Source organism: Dicentrarchus labrax, unplaced genomic scaffold, assembly GCF_905237075.1.
Source record: "Dicentrarchus labrax unplaced genomic scaffold, dlabrax2021, whole genome shotgun sequence".
Classification (NCBI taxonomy): Eukaryota; Metazoa; Chordata; class Actinopteri; family Moronidae; genus Dicentrarchus; species Dicentrarchus labrax.
Genome location: NW_026136703.1, coordinates 20,124,828 through 20,145,455, shown reverse-complemented (window position 1 = coordinate 20,145,455; position 20,628 = coordinate 20,124,828). Strand labels below are relative to the sequence as shown.

Genomic DNA, 20,628 nt, shown 5'->3' with positions numbered 1-20,628 from the left:
AAAGGGTAACAAAAGATGAATTTGAGGTGTTTAATTATAAGTTAATATCTATCTTGTAATTTGGTGACAACAAAAACCCACATGTGCCACTGGTCACATTTTACCATATTTTACAGACACTGGACGACAGTCTCAAGGCCAGCTCTCTGCATCACATCAGTCAAAAGCTACTTTTTAGTCTCCTGCTTTAAATCTGCTCGGGATAATAATGACATGGCAATTCCATGGCCTCTTATCAGCCTGTCTGCTGACGTGCACAGGAGGAAGTTGCCTTCTCCTGGGGTCTGACACACTCAGAGCCGGACACTCACCTGAATCTGAGAGCGGAGCTGCAGTGATGTGGCCACTGAGTCAACCTTTCCCTGAAACACACAGGCAGGGGATGTGGAGAGTAAATTATAGTGTCATCATAACACAGAAATAGAAATAATATTCAGCTAACTCACATTGTGGGTTCGCTGGTCAACAGCTATGTGTCACCGGTTATGACCTATGTCATTTCCTCAATACTTACAGGTGTTTGAACACATCTGAGTTTCATGAGCCGATTTTGAGAAAATATTCAATTTGAAATTTTAGGATTTTTTCATTTGACATATATTAGCAAGGTAAAAAAATTGGCCAAAAACGCATGTTTTCATCTGTACTCAAAAAGCAGATTGTAGGTTACCTAAGGTTAAAAGCAAATAGTCAAAACATAACCAATCAACACCTACTGAATCGTTTAATTGATATTAAGGGGTATCTGACCGAATCTGGTCAGGCATTAAGAATAACTGTATAGAAATAGCCAATCCTCCATACAGAGGCATCAGTATTAAATTCATAACCAGTTAAAAACTTCTTGTAGTAGATTTAAACAAATATAACATGTTCATGAGTAAGTTTTAGGGATGCTCGTAGGTGGATTTTGTCACCTTTAACTAGCTGTTTCCTCCTGTTTCCAGTCTTTATGCTAAGCTAATGTCAATCTTCTGATCTGACTCTCAGCAGGAAAGTGAATGAGCGTATGTCTTGAAATGTCTAAATATTCCTTTAAATGACAGCGTGGTAAATTAGCAGGATGGCAGCCGAAAAAAAACAATAATTTTGTGCTGAGGTATTAGATTTCTTTTTTGATGAGACAAGGTCTTTACTGACAAGAAAAAGACTGATAAGACTGTTTACCATCTCTGCATCTTGCACTACTTTGCGTTTCCGTAGCTCCTCCATCCTTTCACACACGTCACTGAGGGAGGTGCCGTAATACTGAGAATACTCCTGAGCCAGGTCATCAAGGGTTCCCACCGAGCCATCCTGAAAGAGATAAAAAAAAGATAAAGAGGCATTCAAACACTCACACAGATATGACCACAGACCAAAAGAGGAAAACGACCCCATGGAGGTTGAGCAAGATGCCAAACAGCAGGCATGACAGTGTAAACGCCACTGTCATGATTAAAGCCATTGTTTCAAGCTTTAGTACGGTCACCAGCAAAACAAACAGCACAGGAAACATGGAGATAAAGCACCAGGAGCATAAAAGCATCAGAGACGTCCAGCTGTGATATTGCCCCAGTCTTCACCAGCTTGCGGTCTTCCTGCCCAGCGACCCCCATCCACCTCCTCAGACCTCCTCAGCCCTCCTCAGACCTCCTCAGACCTGACCCCCTGGCCAGAGGAAGCACCATGTGACGCAGCTACGACCCTCACTCAGCTCTCTTACAGTCATCACGAGTTGACTCAAGAGGCCACGGTTCAGTGTACCGTAAATCACAAGAAGTAGAATCACTCAAGTCAGATGAGTCTTTGTCCTGACACAGAGCTAACTCTCCTGGATGTAACCCCTTTTAGTTTCCTACAATTGTGCTACCTGAAGTTATGTGCCTTTTGGCCATGTGGAAAGAAGACAAATAAGAGATAAATCATTTCAGAGAATTTTTGCTGAGTTTCATGACCTAGAGACCTTCAAAACACAGGGGCTGGTTTCCTTGTCAGGGCATAAACCAGATAAGTCAAACTGTCTGTCAGTAAAGACACATAGGATTAACTGGTCTATTTCACTGAAGACCAGATACAAGTACAAGTAAAGTGCAGAAGCCTGAAGCTACATCTCTCTAAATGTTTATTTTCTCCAAATAATTATATTCATATGCAACAAATTTTCATCAACAAAACACATTTTGCTGTCTGGATTTTGTTTTATATCAGCATAGCAAACTATTCAGATTCATATCCAAAATGTTCAAGTTTATTCGCTTCTATAGTATATTATATTATACTGCTAAAATATGTGTGATGATTAGAGTATGATTTAACCTGCAATAATGGCTTTATTGGCCACATGGGGGCAACAGAAACAAGCTGTAAACACAACAGTGACATATTATCACCTTATAAAGTTGTTACGGCTGACATGTTAGCAAACGGTTGCCTATTTCCACATCAAGCAGACACGGAGCAACATTGTGTTTCTATCCACCTGATGACAAACGTACAAATATTTACTCCCCTTTTAGCTCTGGTTTGGTCTACACCAACTCCGGAGAAAAATTAGCTTCAAAATGCTCCACTATGTTCTCCAGCACGTCGCTAGTTGTCTCTGTGGTGCTGGGCAGGCAGTGTACAGTAGGGTTTTAGAGGTTTTTTATGAGAGCAGCGAGACGGTAAAGTTTTGGCCTGGAAAACCAAACAGTTCAGTTGAAAGACACTGAGGGAAACTGCAGGGTTGGGTGATAATTATCTGTGGGTTTGTCACCACAAGTGACCCCTTTCACATGCAAGAAGTCAGGTGATTTGTGGTTAATATGGAAACATTGATTACCACCGCTTTTAACTTCTAAACAAATATGTTTATTATTCTCTAGGTGTGCAGGAGCTGAATTAGTTTGGGGAAAAGACAATATCAATTCTACAAAATAATATCAAATTACTCATTTTTATTCTAGACGTTGCCTCTTTCATTACTATTTTCTGCTGCTGTGTGAATTAACAGAGTTCTAACATAGACTGCAAGGCAATGAAACAGCTTGAGTCTTTCATGACTTATACAAACAGCTAAAGATAATACAACAAAGAAAAACATAAAATGATTATATTGTGCGTAATACAAGATGTAATAAGATAGTTCCCCATCATGAGTTAAGACTGGACAGACGAATAAAAGCTGTGTCTGATCAGTAACAGCCACCCAGTATGTCCATAAATTGTTTCGCACATTATTATTATTACGCTTCACTCATGCCATACCCTGAAGGTATGCAAATGTGCTTGCTGAAAACAGCCCTCTGCAGTGAAAAGTAATACTGTGGGCTCACTTGTCTCGTGGCATGATAGACTGTGACTGGCTCAACTGTCCAGAAAAGAGGGCCATTCATTTGGTAAATGACATGGCCCCAGGGTCGAGAACGGCCTGAAAATCTGGCTGCTTTTCATACAGTCAAGAAACGAAGCTGAGGCTGACTGAGAAGCTCTGCACTGTGCCTGGCTGCAGCCGCTCTTGTGCCTCACACTGCCACTGAGCCACATAAACAGCCTATTGTCACACAAGCACATGATATTGCCCTGAGTGCCTATTAGACACGGTGCATGTATACATCCTCATTGCAGATGAATGTAAACACAGCTTGAGCATACGGAAAACAAACCGGCGTGAACGTTAAATCAAATAAACAATATGACTTCCATTCGCCTGCCAAAAGATTCTTAGAAAATGGGAGTTTTGGGAAAATATTCCAATGCGCTTTATATTTCCCTGTCTCCAAATTAATGGTCTTGAAGCCAAAATTGCAGCATGAGACATCAACCACAGAGGCTTGAAAAGGAGAGTGTGGTGTCACATTTCTCAAGCGCTGAGCATCTCATAGGCAGACAAAAGATCCACGTGCCCCCAGGGCCCAGAGTGTCTAATGAGTGTTTTTACAGTTCCTCTGTCTTCTCTCACCCTTTTAGGCAACCAGACCTGGGTTACAAAGTATCAGCAAATCATTTGTATCTCTTTATCCTGCTTTGAACCAGAGGTCAATAAACTTTTTTGACTATCAGCAGATTCAGACCATAAAGCAAAGGTTTTAATGACTGACAACTTCTTAGATACTATACATCCTGAAACCTCAAGTCAACTCCTGTTGGTTACATTAAGTTTGTTATAACCTATATTCTATTATAATCCCACATATGACTGATGTGGGCTTAGTAAAACCAAATCTACTTCATATTGATCATATTTTACATCCTTATTTTGAAAAGACGCATCCCACAATAAATAAACAACCTTATCAAATACAGTACATGTCCCTGCTACAGCCTTGTCATCCCTCTGTCAATCAATCCAACAACTTCATTTGAATCAAATGTCACAGTAAGTTCGGCAGGGAATGTCATAAACATCGCTGACAATGAAAGAGTATTGTAGATGTATTCAACCGTGTATTGAGATGTTTCAAAAGATCACGAGAACAAGCACTGACTTGTTTCAGCCCTTTTCTACTAAATGATAGTTAACGACTAACGCGGCAAACAACCTCACAAGAATAGATGCACGCACAAAGTTGTATTTTAAAACAAAGCTATATGAACTGAATTTTCCCCCAATGAATCTACAGGAAACTATCAGCTCTAACCATAGGACCACATTCCAGTGCAAACATAAAAATACACTCACCACAAACAGGCATCTGGCTGCCAACAGTAGCTACCCAGCACTGGTTGCTCTTCACTTCCACCACACTGCTGTAAGTGATCGGCTCCGCTGTGAAACTTAACTCAGTGAGTTCAGAGGAGTGGAGGACAATACATCCTGAAGTGAAGGGGAGGGGTGTCCGGCACGCATAGTTCAGGGGGAGTTTGGTTGAAGGGAGGTTGGGGGGGGGAGTTGCAACCACATGTGACGCTGGCGCTGCTGGGTGGGGCGCTCCACTCTCTCCAGCTGCGGCCCACAGGGACTGGCTGACTCACATGTTCAAATAAACCACCACCTCTTAGTGTGTGAGAGTGTGCCGACATGTTTATGTCTGCAGTGGAGTTAGAGAGATGTGTCAGGCTTAATTGGCTTTGTAAGAAATGTTAAGTATTGGTCAGATATGTCTCCCTCTGCTGATATGGAGGTTTCTCTCTGACCACAGTAAATCTGTAATGACACTTTTATGTCTTGGCACATTTTATTATACATATTCAATTGTGTTTATTTTTTATGAATTGTTCATTTAAAAAGGTACCTTGCAGGGTTTTCTTGTACACCACCAAATAATATGTTTACATTTTGTGTTTGTGTTGTATGTCTCCTTGATATCTAACAAACATGTTGTCAAGCGTATGTGTGTGGGGACCCACATGTAAAAACACTGTTCCATGGCTCCACTAGTGATTAAAAAGTTTTCCTACCACTGAATACTTGTGGATGGTCATCCTGATTCCTGCTACAGATGTCTGCTAACCTACTCACTTACTTCGTTTAGCATTTAAAATGGATCTCTATCAATGAATGAAAAAAAAAAAAAAGCATTAGTACATGACTTGATGTACATCATATATGTGACACAAATAACACAAATACAAAAGAGGATCCTGGTAGAAGGAGAAAAAAGTAAATACTAAACACTGGCAACAAGGTGAATTTACACTGTAACTGACATAAAGGGCTTACTCGCTCCTATCTTGTTCCCAACTTTCATAAAAGCTAATATTAACATAAAAATAGAATATTACAAACAAGCAGGTCTATCGTATAATCCAAACAAACATGCTTAAATATTAATCAGGTTTTAGGTACCTTAAAGTATTTTTGAACACTAGCAGTCTGTGTTCCAGCAGGTGGCAGCAAATAGTTACTCTATCAATGGCACATCAGTAAGTGACTGAAAGAAGTTGACGTAGAGAGCTGAAGCTATTGATGGTGCTTTGAAAAGCCAAGTTAATTGGGCAGATTAAAGTTTCCTCGAAACCCAAACAAAGTGTAGGGACGTCAACATTCTCACTGCACTAATAAACTACTAAATATTAGAGTGAACTTGCAATTGAGCCTTCCAATAGAAGATCAGGAGGAAGCAGCAACATAATGTTCCTTGTCTGCTCACGCCTGTAGTGCGTTTACACATCAACAAAGGCATCTTTAAGTATCGTGGTGACCTTGTTTGCTTGTAGTATTAGTGTATGAGATTAAGAGAGGAGAGATAACCCCTCAGTGTCTTTGTCTAATCGTGACCCTACTGCCTCTAATCTTCATCTTCAGTAACTGACCACTGACTTCAGAGCAGTGAGCAGCATCAGCAGGAGGTAACAATACCAGTGTGAGATCTGCAGCAGGAGGCTGCAGATTACGCTGAGCTGCATATGGATGGTGGAGATGTTGGAGGGCTACGCTCTGCGCGCGGTGCCAAAGGGCTGAGGCAAGTCATGCCAGAAAGGGCAGTTTTCCGCCTGGCTACACAGCGGCGGGCTGCTCGTCACCTCGGAGCACAGGGGGAGCTGGAGATAGACGCGACTCCTCCCTGTCAGCCAGCTCCGTTCCTATCACCGTCAAGGCTCTTGATTTTGTCTGTGCCGACCTGGAGCGCCTGAGCACTCATCTGAGCTTTGATCCCAGCGGAGATCGCTCTGTGCTCGAGAGAGTGAGAGACACAATTCATATGTCTGTGGAAAGACTAGCGCATGCCAATGATCAGAACCATGGCCTTGGTATCATATCGCATGGAAAATTTGTAATAGCAATAACACAAACTCTGAATATGAGTCGAGTACTAAGGCAAGACTTGTCATGGCACCAATCTTTCTTGAGTGATTGCATGTTACAGTTTACCCAGTGAGGTTTTGGACGGGTTACTACAGGTCATTTCCTCAAACCGCGGAGAGCCTTGGAATCACTCAACTGAACTTTAAACATTTAGATCCCCGAAACTGGAATCACAAGGTTTTCACATGCTCTGCCCTTCTAACTCCAGCAGAATCAACTGAATGACACTGTAAGAATTTGTATTATTAACTTAAACACTATATATACACGTGTACTTTAAACATGTGTATTTACAGTACATATATCGTTTGTATTATATTTAGATTTCACATTATGCTTGATTTTATTTATTATTCAAGCCTACTAATACTACCATTTATAATATATATAGCAAATATGTCACTTTAATCAGCATTAATGGTTCTGCACACACATAACACACATATGCACACTGGTTTATGGTAACATACTGTATATAGTTCTATAATTTCTATGTATTTGTTATTGGTTATAACAGAAAAATCTATGTATTTCTTGTACTTATCTATTATTTCTCTCCAGGGTATCACTAAAGTTAAATCTTAACATAAAGGCTGATAATATATATATATAGTGAGTATCAAAATACAAAAATGTAGCATGCCTTTTAGAAAGTGGTCTATGGGCATAAACACTGTATTTTATATATTTTAGAAAATGAAAAGAAGCAGCCTTCTTTTTAGCTTGATGATAACACATTTGTGAAATTCTCCATTGGATTTTGAAATGATTTCTTAAGCTGAAGTGGTCTACAACCCATGCAAGTGCAAGTACTGTAATCAACAAGAATTTCATGTGACAGCAGTGATATGTAGATATATGAAATGTGTGTGTGAGAATGACTGCTGTTCCAGAGCACCCAAGGGCCCAGTCCAGATCGACAGCCCTGGGGCCCCCGACAGAGAAAAAGAGGATCAGGGGAAGAGCTTAACCATTCATGTCTGAGTGGTAAGTGGATTTTGACAAGTCCCAAATGGGGGTCTGATGAGAAGGGTCGCACTATGACATGCACGCTGTCAGTCACAGATACACAAACGGCATATAGAATATCTGATCTGGTTTGAACTGCATTTGTAAGGCCTGCAATACACAGCACTGCTCCCACTTTTCATCCTGTCAGTCACTGAGCAAATATCTCTCACTGCTGACAGAGACAAAAGACCAGCTTCACTGCTGACAGAGATTTCTTGTGCTTTCATTCTGAATGGTAGGAAGTGAAGAACAGAGTTAGACACTGATACAAAGATCAGTGGACCGTGATTTTTGTTAATGACAGTTTCCAAAAAAAAAAAGAAGCAAATTGAAAACTACACTGTTGTCTTCTGGCATGCAGCAATAAATACAGATTAATGACACTATGGGAAACTAGCCAGGGATCCAGATTAAAAAAGGATAAGAGTGAGACTCCAAAGAAGATTAAGGGGACAAACAGGAGGCACAGAACAAACCTTTTGTCTCCACCACTAAATCTTGCAAATCTGATTGGGATTAATAAACATTAGCTTAAAAAACATAGCCCAGATTTAAATGCAGGAAACACACAAGACTGTGGTCAATACAGTTTACAAAGCCCTCAGCTATAAAAGTTGGAAATATCTATTATTGCTATCTATTATTCCAAAAGCACCTTGTGGACTGTTCAGGATCCCTCTTTGTTTTGACTTAACTTCTAGATTGTCCCTGTTCCCTTGGAGCATGTCAAGTCAAGTCAATTTTATTTAAATAGCCCAGAATCACGAATGACAAATTTGCCTCAGGGGACCAATCTGTACAGCACACCACACCCTCTGTCCTTGGACCATCGATTTGGATAAGGAAAAAACTCCCACCCAATAAAACAAGAGCAACAAAGGAGGGACCCTTCTCCCAGCACGGCCAGACATGAAAGAGATATTGTGCACAGAATAGATCAGCAAACAACTCACAATATATAGAGATTTTGATGATAAAAATACAGATATAATAGATTGTAAAGCATAAGTGAAGAGTACGGATCCAGGAGGATGTTGAGCATATTGAATTCAGCAGTGCAGACACATCAAATAAAGAATCATCCCCTTTAAATTGCAGTTAAATTACATGCATGGAAATTCATCCCCTCTGGATGGCAGTGTGTTTTTGTAGTGGGGGCAGCATGTAGATTGTTCCCATTCCTTGAAGCATGTTTAATTCAGTGGTGCTGAAAACAAATACGAAGACCCTCCCTTTAAAATTCACGCACAACACAATTCACACCTACAAAGACTGTGCGTTGTCCTCGGTTGTAAAAGGCCCTGTGAATGGTTCTGGGCTTGTAGTGAAGCAGCCTGTGGATTGTTCGTATTCCTTGGACCATGTGTAATTCAGAGGTGCTGAAATCATTTCATCTGCCCCTCACCCCAGTTTTTAGGTAATTACCCTTGTGTGACTGTGCCGTGATCCTCTGAGACATGACTGCCAGCAGACTCCTGGCTGTATTATCAGTGCAGTAGCTCACCACTCACAAGACCGCAACATCCACTGATCCTCCTCTGGGACACAATGCAGGAGTCAAGGGGCAGTTGTCAATCATGCAACATAAGATCATGAGGGGCCCCAGAATGAGGTCATTCTACATGGTGTGAACAACAAGTGAATTCGTCCAATCAGGAAAGAAAATACCCTCTGGACATTTTCTCTTTTGAAACCGTCCATGGGAAAAACACGCAGAGGAGACATTGACTTGACTTGAGAAACAGTGCACAGTAATAATTTAGATGAAGAAAAGAAAAATGACTCGACCTATGACCTTAGAAGTGACTTATGTGAAGCAGTTAACAATGGTGTCTCGTGAATAGGTTTCGAGCAGACTGGGCTGTGTACTGGTGTCAGATTTTTCACTTTATTTTGACAGAGACGCCCAGCAGTAGCACGTGTTGTTCCACAGACACTGACAGACATTTGAACTACATTTTCTGAGGGCACAACCAAAGCTGCTATCTTACTATGGGAATTACTGAGATCTTACTAAGATGTTTCTGACAACACTTTTCCCTGTTGTCTAGTCAGAGCCAGCATCTCTGCAAGACTTGCCTGACTCCCCCCCCTTTGGGAGATCCATTTCTCAGAGAACTGCATCTTAACACTGCGATGATGTACTTCAAATGTTCAGAAGACCGTGCTCGCTGATTGCACATGCGTCCTTTGACAACCGCGGACATTCCCAACAGACCTGATGACAACATCCCTTGTCCAATTCAATTTGCCTCCTTCTCCTTTCGTCTCCTCCTCCGCCGTTCCAAGGACATCCACCTTGCAGCCACGACATCCATTAATGGATGCTAACTGCAGCTAGCCAAGCATGCTCTGACATCATAAGAATTGCATGAGGATCTATAATGAACCTAAAAAACTGTTTTCAGTTCAACATCCAAGAGACGTCTCGCTTTCAGTGTTTGACATCTCTTTTATGACGGATGAGAGTCTTGATCCGCTTATCCTAGTGTAGCTATTAAATCTTGATATCTTCAGGCGCAAATATTCCTCCCTGTGCTCCATATACTGCACAGTACAAAATACAGATATATAATTGATTCTCCAGCAATTTTATATATTTATCTCACTTATTTTTTACTCTAAAATTAATTTCACTTGGAAAAACATAATTTCTTTAAATGTCGATGATACTGAGATGTGGATTAAATATGAATAATCACTCATTGGAACTGATCTCTTGGTAAAAATCTGGCCCTTTTTCTTGAGGCAGACATTTGGCTCTAAGTAAAACTTGGATTGTGGTATCTCCGCTTTTTATAGCAGATCCAGTGTCAGTTAATGCACAGATGCCTTTATCACAGAATAAAATGACTGTGAAATGCTCTGTACAGGTGAGCTTTGACAGAGGCAGCGGGACTATTTTTTCCTGAAGTGCATTTAGAAGATCAGAGCGGCCATGTTGTAAAAATATCATACAAACTTTAATAATGCAGAATGCTTAAACCATATTAAGTCAAGCATAAGCACTCAGGAATAAAAAATGAAATGATTAAATTCATGCATTATTAACAATCTCCCTGCAGTAGGCTACACAATTCACACCACACATACTGTGGTTCCAAATGCTTTTCAAATAAACTGATACAAGTGAGTCTTTCCCCGTGACTAATATACTAACTAATGAAAAGAGCTCCAGTTTTAGACTTCAGGATCAATATTTTGGAGATAATGAAAGAAGGGAGTAAAAGCACTAACAAAATAATAAACCCTGGTGTTCTTACAGTGGTTTAATTAATTAATGCTATTAACCAATCTGTGATCACCATGAAAATGTTATGGGATAATCTACTTTCAGATACATGGAAACTGCTGAGATTTGTTAATTCAGTTGGATGTAATGAGATCGTTCTGGTCGAAGGCTCATCCAAATCTGGCCCTCACCCTCTCGGAGGAATGTCAAGCTTCGATGGCCCATCGATCGTTTTCTCGACTGAAAATCTCAACTTCTCAGTCCAGGCTTTTGTCGCCACATGCTGCGCCCTTCTTAAATCACAGCCTCCTCACTCGCTCTGTCTTTTGATCTTCTTATTCATAACCCTTAGTTTTCTTATCTCTCCTGTCCCACTTTCTTCCCCTTTATCTCACCCCTTTAGGCATAATGCCTTTTTTCCATTATCTCTTCAGTATTGTCACCCAGTCTGCCTAGCACTTCGGACTACAGTCAGATGCCTCCATTTGCTTAATGATGCATGAAAAGTGTCATTATACTGTATTATGTCATAAATCCCATTCTCAGAGGTTCTAAATTACTACTGTGCATTTGGATATTGAATGTGGATAGTAAAAATAGATGATTCATATACTGTGGCCCAGTAAAAGCATTTCTTCTCCAGGGGTGAAATAAAGGCCACGACACAGTGAGGAAGACATGAGTCAAGAAAGTAACGAGGAGAAATGCTAAGTGGTAGTGAAACTTTTAGAGTCTGCTCATATTGCACAGATGGACGAGTTAGAAGTAGAATAAAATACATGTTAATGATATTGAAGCTGAAGAATAGGGCTTTAATTTAATCATGAGTTGATGTTATGTGACAGACGTTAGGACATGTTGAAATTTACAACTGGACTGTATCAATGACTTTCTGTGAAACTGTATTCATAAGGGTTTATGATCCTTAGAAATTAATTTCATTTCATATGTAAAAAGCCATCACAATTTCTCAGCCAACTAGGCATGAAATATAATACATGGTGAAAATGCTGCTCAGCCCTTTTCACAACCACCATGACCATTGATAGCTTCTTTTATTCAACAGCCCAAAACACAAATACATTTGCTATAATATGTGGCAAAGAAAAGCCTGATATGTGAGAACCTGGAACAGCAAATTTTTAAAATTTACATTTCTATATAGTTGCAGATTTCTGTCAATGATTAATGAATTAATCATTGGAACTCCATGAGGAACACTGTATATTCAAACCACTGTAACAAGTTCCCAATTTTAAAACCTATTATCTGGAACGTGTTTATGCAACTAACAGTTGTCAAATACTCAGCCATCTGGCAAAAAAGTTTAGTAGCTAGTAAAAATACTGTAATACACAGAAATGAATGCGATGAAATATTTTGCACGTCATCTTACAATCAGCTTATAGACAAAAGCCTTGTTTAAATACAGATTCAGCCACGTTCCTCTGATCCTCTCAGCTGCATTTGGCAGTGTAATTGTGTGTGAAGAGATCTAAATGACTCTGGTGGCTGAGTCAGATTGTTAGCTTCTGAAATTGGCCATGCACTGACTGCATGATACTAGCATATGCTGGAAGACTCCACATAGAAAACGAGGTAGCCTACATATGACAATTTATTTTTCATCTTTCAGCATTACCATAAAGTCATGTTCTGTCATATTTTGGGATACACTATCCCAAATATCTGACTGAATGCATAATATAGTCCATATATATATATATATCCATATATTTCTAAATGAAAACTATGTTGTGTTTTTATATCCTACTATGGAAACATAAAACAATGAAGGAAGGTAAACTGCTAACTTTGAGTACAGTAAGGGTCATGGGGGACATTTTTATTTGCTCTGTCCATCCTGCAGGCCTAGTATGTACATCAACTGTCACACACCATCCCGTCATACCTCACAGAAAAGCACATTAAGCACTTCTCTGTAGCTTCCCTTTTACAGTTATTACCACAACACTCACATCCTCTTTTTTATGTTCCCTTTGTACAAACAGGTAGACAGTTAATATAAAACAACAGTTAAACCATTGCTGTCATGGTTATCTATTAGTATTTTACAAGGATTACCTAACAGAAATTGCACAGGTCAGTAGCACCTGTTCAAGTGAATGTATGTGTGTTTGGTAGAAAGAGTATGGTTGCAAGCGACTTCCAGCACAACACTCTGATCAGAAAGTCACCTCATGTCTTCAATCTTTGAGAAAGTATTTTGTTGTAATCTGAAAGTTAGAACATTCAGACCTGCAGTCTTGTTTTTTATTAACATGGAGCCCAGCTGAGCACATTTTATTTCCTTGTCCCTCTTCCAGTCGTTCATCCATAAATTTTACTTAAGCAGCTGAGGCTTTGTGGAAAGTCTGGCTAATTATTAATTTAAGCCAAAAAAAAGCAGGCTGGCCAAAAACGACTCAGTAGCTCCAGCTAGGACTGACACAACTGACTGGAGCTTTTACAGGTATAAGAGTGAGCAGCTGTTTATTTAGCACAGTCACTGATGCAGCAAAACAAGCTTGCATTATGTTCTCAGATCGAAATTAAACAGAACAATGTAAAAAGCTTGAAACTAGCAGTAAAAGACTTGTTTCACAATAAACTATAATGAGAGAACCCATGCTTCCAGGTACATCAACCGTTTTGGAAAAAAAAATGTGGCAAATGGTCAAACACGACTCCTTTATGTGGAGCTCAGATTTAATTTCCACAGTTGTTTGAAATATGGCAACCATGTATGACACTGACACAGATGCCAGATTGTCCAGTGAAGCTGAAATAACTCTGTATTTACATTCAACACTGTCCACTGGGCATCATTAGCTCATGCACTGACGGTGACTACCATTTGTAGCTGTTCAGACGTTAACATCAAGGTTATATAGTGTGTAACTGATTTTATCAGTTGAACTGACAGTGACTATCTCAAAGGGACCTCATAGTGACTGTGTGTCACTGTGCTACATAGAAGGTGATTTAAGATTTAAGATGGAGACCAGGATGCCATTGAAACAGTAGTTTCAGTGTAATTATATATTGATGGACACAATAAAAGTCAAACTTAGTTACAATCACAAAGCTGTATTAAAACTGTAAGAGAAAATCCACTGGAGCAATTTGGTTGGTCCAAACTCTGTCCTTGGGGATAATCTGGGTAAAGAGGGCAAAATTAGGATTCGGTCTGATGATCACAAAATGAAAAATATTTGGAAAACAACTGGGATTCCTGCATTATTTCCGCTCAGGTGTTTTGAGACATTAAAAAGGAAAACAAATGCTTAAACACAGCAACTCAGCAATGGAAACACTGTACATCAAGCAAGTTTAGTAACACATTCTTAAAAACTAGTTTTTCCTAAATGAAAGCAATTTCTTCCTTCTACAAAATTTTGTCCATCCTATTGGAATAAGCTAAATAACAGAAACACCTTTCAGTATAACCTTCATGAGGGATTTACTGCAGGACTGCTCGCTGGATTAGACTGCATTACTTTTAGCAAGATGTACCTAATAAACTGGCAACTGAGTGTCAGGGCTGCACAGTATGGTATGTTTTTATTTTGAGATGAATTGCTATGGTGATATGATTAAGTGTGGGAATTTTAGATTTTTTTAATTATCACTAAAAAATAAATAAAATCATACATCAAATTTGTTGGGTTCTGTATCAAACAAACGTGTTTTCTTAAATCTAGAGAACAAGAATTATAGGCCAGGACATCTCTTCAGACCTCCAGTTGTTCATTATTATCCTGTTTTGTCACACATTTTACCTTGGCAGCTTGTGGAATTTGGGTATTGCACTTGGCTTCAGATTGCAATTTTGAAAAGATTTCTATGAATTGTGCAGAGCTAGTGTATATGTACCATAACATGTCATTAAAACCTTTATTTTTCCCTTTCAGTGTCATTTCAGCTTAGTTATTTTGTGAGATTTATTTCTGTCAACATGAGGCAGATCATTCTAAAAAAAGCTCTCAAATCAACTTTATATGCACTGAGTCCAATTAGAATGATCAAATAAATGATTTTACCATGAAACATGCAGAAAACACATGATGGACATCGTACATATTTTTCGGAGGAGAAGCAAATAATGTCCCTTGCAGGAGGTTACCAAATATGGTCGTCAGCACAGATCTACTTAAGTCCTCCAGGTGCAATCACATGGAAAAGAGAACAACAGAAGAGACAGCTCCAACTTTTAAAAGGACTAAAAGAAGACAAGCTGCATTAGTCTGACTTTTCTTAAAGTAATTTCTACACCCAGTGGCAAATGATGTCTCAAAGATATCCACAGATAGACATCAAACATAAGATTTTCACATGTGCATGATGCCATTATGGTAAATATGTTTTGCCTGTATGTGACATTAGATTTGAATATTTATTTGATGTATGACACTGCATACGGTACATCTCCCACAACAGATCTGATTAAACTTCCTACACACTGGGGAATGCTGTTATCTCCAGTAAGCTGCTGCAAGAGAGAATCTACATACTGTTAATCATACATGAGGTTAATTTTAAGTGCAGGGGGTTTACTCTGTAGAACAAAGGAAGCAGATTAAAGAGCAAAACAAGTTCTTCTGCATAATAAAGACTCATTGCGTGATATCTAGTATGTAAAAGTTATATGGGGACAAGCCATAAATATGTCATTTTCAGAGCTAATGAGATAATAGATGAACACAGTCACGTTCCTCATATAGACTTTATTGGCCACCATGGAGGCAATTATGGGATAATGTCTAATAGGTGTCAGAGAAAACTGTGAATAATGGATGCAGTGCATCAGTGGTAGACTTAACCTTGACAATGATATTAAGACAAGGCAAGAAAGGCAATCTGTATATAGAACATTTCATACACAGTACGCACTTAAGACGCTGATCTATCCTCATGCCTAAAAGACACTTATCAATCCCCACTTGGAAATCAGGAATGAACGTCTGTGTAACTCATAGGAAATTATTATTTTTGGACAACTGAGCCTTTAAATACCAATTTGTTCTCAACCATGGTCACAAATACAGATGGGAATTGATAAGATTTTCTTGAAACCAATACCATTATTGATTCTTCTCATTCTGCGGTGATAAAATTTGTGGGAAAAAAGAAGGCCTACACAGGTTTTCAGCATCAACACAACTGTTTTATTATCTCTGAGTCTGAACACAGTGTAGAAAAATAGTAGAGTTGTATTAGTTTCAGTTTATTCATGAAATGAAGCCTCTTTTCTAGCCGAGTAGACATGAATCTGACATTATTTTTTTGCAATGCCTAGCTGTCATAAAAACATGCTGTAAGTGATAAAACTGCAATTTCCCAGCTTGGGATCAATAAAGTATATCTATCTATCTATCTATCTATCTATAAAAGAAATGCAATCGACTTTCAGTGGCGTATGATTCTGATGGATCAGTCAACTGGAACCAGATCACTATTCCCATCCGTAGTCACAAACACCCAATATAGTAATATCCCTAAAACCACTGTGTCAACCCCAAAACACATAAAATAAAAATAAAAAAAGGCAATCTTTGTATGACAAAAGCAACATTAGGAAGCTAAAATAAAAAGCCAGGTAATGAAGATTAAAGCCAAGAAGCAATATTTTACTTCATATATTTACATCCATGGTTGAGCCTGTCTGGGTTTGTCTGTGCCTCATGTCATCCATGTAAAATGTGTTGCACTTTGAATCCTTTTTTTTCTGCAAGGATGACTCTAGAGAGGAACTTTAAAATGCTGAGAGCTAAATGTCAGCGGCTCTGACCTCTGACCTTGTTTACTTCACCATTTCATTAAGAAAGACTTTGAAGACAGAAATTGTAAAGTTCAAATCATCCAAGTTTTAATTATGTGATCGAGTGATAAAGATCCGCAGTCAGCTGAGTAATAGTTTCAGACACTTGACGACACGAAAATGGAACATGAAAGCACATCTGAATGATAAATATTCAAAACAAATAGATACAGTCCGCCTGCAGGCAGACGCTGGATTATGGGGCACAAACAAGACTTCTAGGAATTACTGCAAGCTCATGTCATGCGATGCATTTGAGGAATCACAAACAACTAACAATGAGAACTGTGAGCCATAAATCTCTACACTGAGTTTAGATGTGTGCTGTCAAAACCAAGAATCAGACACAATCAAAATTATGATTACAAACATTTGCTGCATTTAAAGAGTGGAAGGGTAAGAGAAAAAATAAATAAAGAAATGTAACCGGTGTGATGAGTCACATTTTGTCAACATGAATTACATGTTACTGTTGTTTATATGTAATGTACCTGACAGCATCCATAATACATTGGCTGGCAACATGCAAAATTAGATACAAAGTAAAATAAGCAGCAGTTCCGGAAAACCGGCAGACATTTCAGAAAAGTATTTGGAGTCTGTCCTGGTCAGTTGGTTTGATTTGCATTCATGTATTTTGACTAATGCATTCTCCAGCACTGTTGACACTTTCCTCTAAAGGCACGGCCCCATCCTGACCCCGTGGTTAAACCCCATCCATCTGCCACACCAAGGAGATTAAAACAAAATGCTAACTATGTGCCAACAACGCTTGACCCAGGTCCAACCGCACTGAGCTGATGTTTCCCCACATTGTTTATAATGAAATGGTTTTCTGTATTTGACGAGATCCTCACTCAGCTACTGTACTGTTGTATGTTGTTACAGTACGCTCTCCAAATCAAAGTGACATTTTACAAACATGGTAGAGGACAGTATGTTCACCTCCAAACCATGCCACCATGCACAACCTTTTCACTGAACTTAAAATTTAAATGCCAAGAAAAGAAAAGCTTGGAATGGTTCATGACAGTGACATAATAACTACATGACATTTAAGAAACTTTCTGCAAGATGTAAACTGTCTACTTGGATAATAGTCAAGAAGAGGTATGCAGCAGGCCGAAAAACAAGACCATAATGAGTCAGATGTCTCATTTTCACTAATATGTTATTTTAATATTCATTAGATGCATGACTGGAGGCACTACCACTCACTCACTAGTGAATCACCCTGACTAGAACCCACCAGACATGTGGCCAGAGGTTCTGGTGCGGTGGTACGTTGGCCTCATTGTGCCATATGGAATTTTTTCTGCACTAACCCCACTGAAAGCCAAGTGTATGCCAGCAGACATGCCAACGTCTGAAAGCTGCTAAAGCAAAGGTGAACCCCCGGCTTCAATATCTACCACAGCTGTCATGTCTGGGTGGATGACTGTGGGAGCCTGCAGTAGTGTGGGCAGCAAGACAGGTCAGGGTTAGCCATGAATGCAATAGCTAATGGGCCTCCTGTCAGTCTGCCAGATCAGACTCCACAAGGTATCCAACCAGCACTCACCCACTCCACCCACAGGGTGTCACTGAGCTAATGACTACCCAAAATGCTTTGCTCAAACAGTAGTAGTTGTAGTAGGAACAAAACAATACCATGCAGTTCAGAATTTCAAACAAAAAAACTCCCCTCACTATTTTTGATTGAGACCTCTCTGCACGGTTATTTTGTCTAATACATGTGGAGACTAAATCAAGTATTAGTGACCCAAATAGCTGTATGATCAGAAATTACTTCTCACAGGGCTTATTCAAATCCCTCTGTACCTTTGCATAAATAAGAGGATAGGCACAGGTAAGGATGGATTTAAAGTACTTGATATCATTGGTTTTGTTATCATACTTAAAAGGTTTCCATCTTTTCTAATCTCAGAGGAAGGTGTTTTCATGATTAAAAAACAATTCACAGCGAGGTCTGTGGATAACCCTGTGTGACTGGCACACTGTTGTTGGAAAAACACATTACTGTAAGCTTTTCAAACATTTTACAACGCTTGAAGCACCACAAATAAAGTTCTACATTACATTGTATTGGCATGATACTCTATACATAGAGATCTAATATCCTTGGCAAGTAAAACTGAACCCGTCTGCATGACTAGATACTACTAGGTGTGATTTGGGTGAATTGACACTCTTTTCATAAGATACACATGATTTTACACACTGACTTCAAGTGATCTGGCCTCAATACTATATTTGCACATTGTTTCATGATGCTGCATTCAGTGGATTAGAGATTAATGCCTGGTACACACAAGGAAAGTGCCATGATAGGCCAACTTTACGCACAGAGGCTGCAGTGATACTGTTTAATATTATAAATATAATCATATTTGATCGGCAAATTTTGATATTTCATCATGTGGGGGGAAATCTAAACTGAAAGTGAACAGGCTTGGCAAGCATGGGATACACAATTCATCATTTATCAGATAATTTAATATATATTCATGGATTTGTGCTTTCTTGCCAGATTGGCTCGAGGAAAACAATAGAACACAGAAACAATCGCAGCAGAGTGTGAGCTGATCCCACACGTCAGTGCACACTGTGTGAACAACCCAACTGGTTAACATGGATGTTGAAAGGAAGTGGACAGCAATCCATATACTGTACACGGACAGGAAAACTGTAACGCCTCGGCTCTATGTGACATTATCAGATCACACATCAAGGTCAGTCACTTGCATCGAATTGCAGATTCTTCATCACATATTCTCTGTGACATACGACCCCACACATGGTTCCTGATGGACACAATATCAGATTGAACTGCAGAGAGAGAATTCTCTGCAGTTCTCAGAGTAAAGCTTTTCTGACCAAAATAGGTATAGAATTCAATTATAATGCAAGCAATAATGTACAAATATCCAGCCCTCTGCACAACTGCACTCCAGGCCTTTAATGTGATACAACAGTGTCATTTTGGTTAACAAAACAAAGGAGAATAAAACGTCATATAATTATGATATTTCATTTCATTATCTAGAAACAACCATTTGAAGCAATGAACGATTAAGCCTAGAGGATGTTTATTTGTAAACATATGATGGACATTTATTTGTCAATCCACAATGACATGCAGCATGATGCCTCCGGTGTGTGGGCTTGCACAGAAAACAACAGGAGGGGGTATTTTAATGCAAGTTATAAAGCACGGGTGTGTGTCCCCTTAAAGGCAGAAAATAAGGCATCTCACCCCCATTCCCCAAAACAAAACTCAGATGTTTGGATAACCCAGAGGAAGTGACAAATCAACATTCACAACTAAACTACAGATATCAGACAGCTACGCAATGTGAAATTGCTAAATTAAGCGTTACAATTACATAAATAATGTGTTTACCTCCTGTATTATAATGATGAGATACTGAGCAAGCTGTTGCATGTGATATCCCTGGTTTTTCTAAATAAATCCAGTGAAATTCACTGTGCCTGTGTTTTGTAAATTTTTTTGGGTGTGAATGTGTAAAGGTATAATACAACAGTAATGTAAAGAAAATACTTGTGCAGGTCACATGCAGTTTCAAATATCCCTTGTTTTCTAAATGATAATGTAATTGATCTGGGAAGAACAAAGTCATATACATGTAAATGTGTCTGAACACCTGGGGAAATGGCTTGTACCTTAACAATTACAGCATGAATAATTAAAATAATTCAATAAACAATTATCCAGCAAGTCATTATAAAACAGCAAATAATGCACAGGTCAACAAACTATGACTTTTAATGAGAAAATGGAAATTCACATTTCTGTCCTGCTGTTTCTTTGCAAATGATTTGAAAAAGGGCAAA

The 20,628-nt window shown here is 39.1% G+C and overlaps 1 protein-coding gene across 1 annotated transcript in view; it reads right to left on the bottom strand.

Annotated features, from left to right (window-relative positions):
• Positions 1-20,628, bottom strand: part of sash1b (SAM and SH3 domain containing 1b) — a 48,101-nt gene that overhangs the window by 12,535 nt on the left and 14,938 nt on the right. Inside the window, 2 exon segments of the mRNA XM_051396418.1 lie at positions 312-362; positions 1,168-1,296. Of these exon segments, the coding sequence (XP_051252378.1) occupies positions 312-362; positions 1,168-1,296 (180 nt within the window).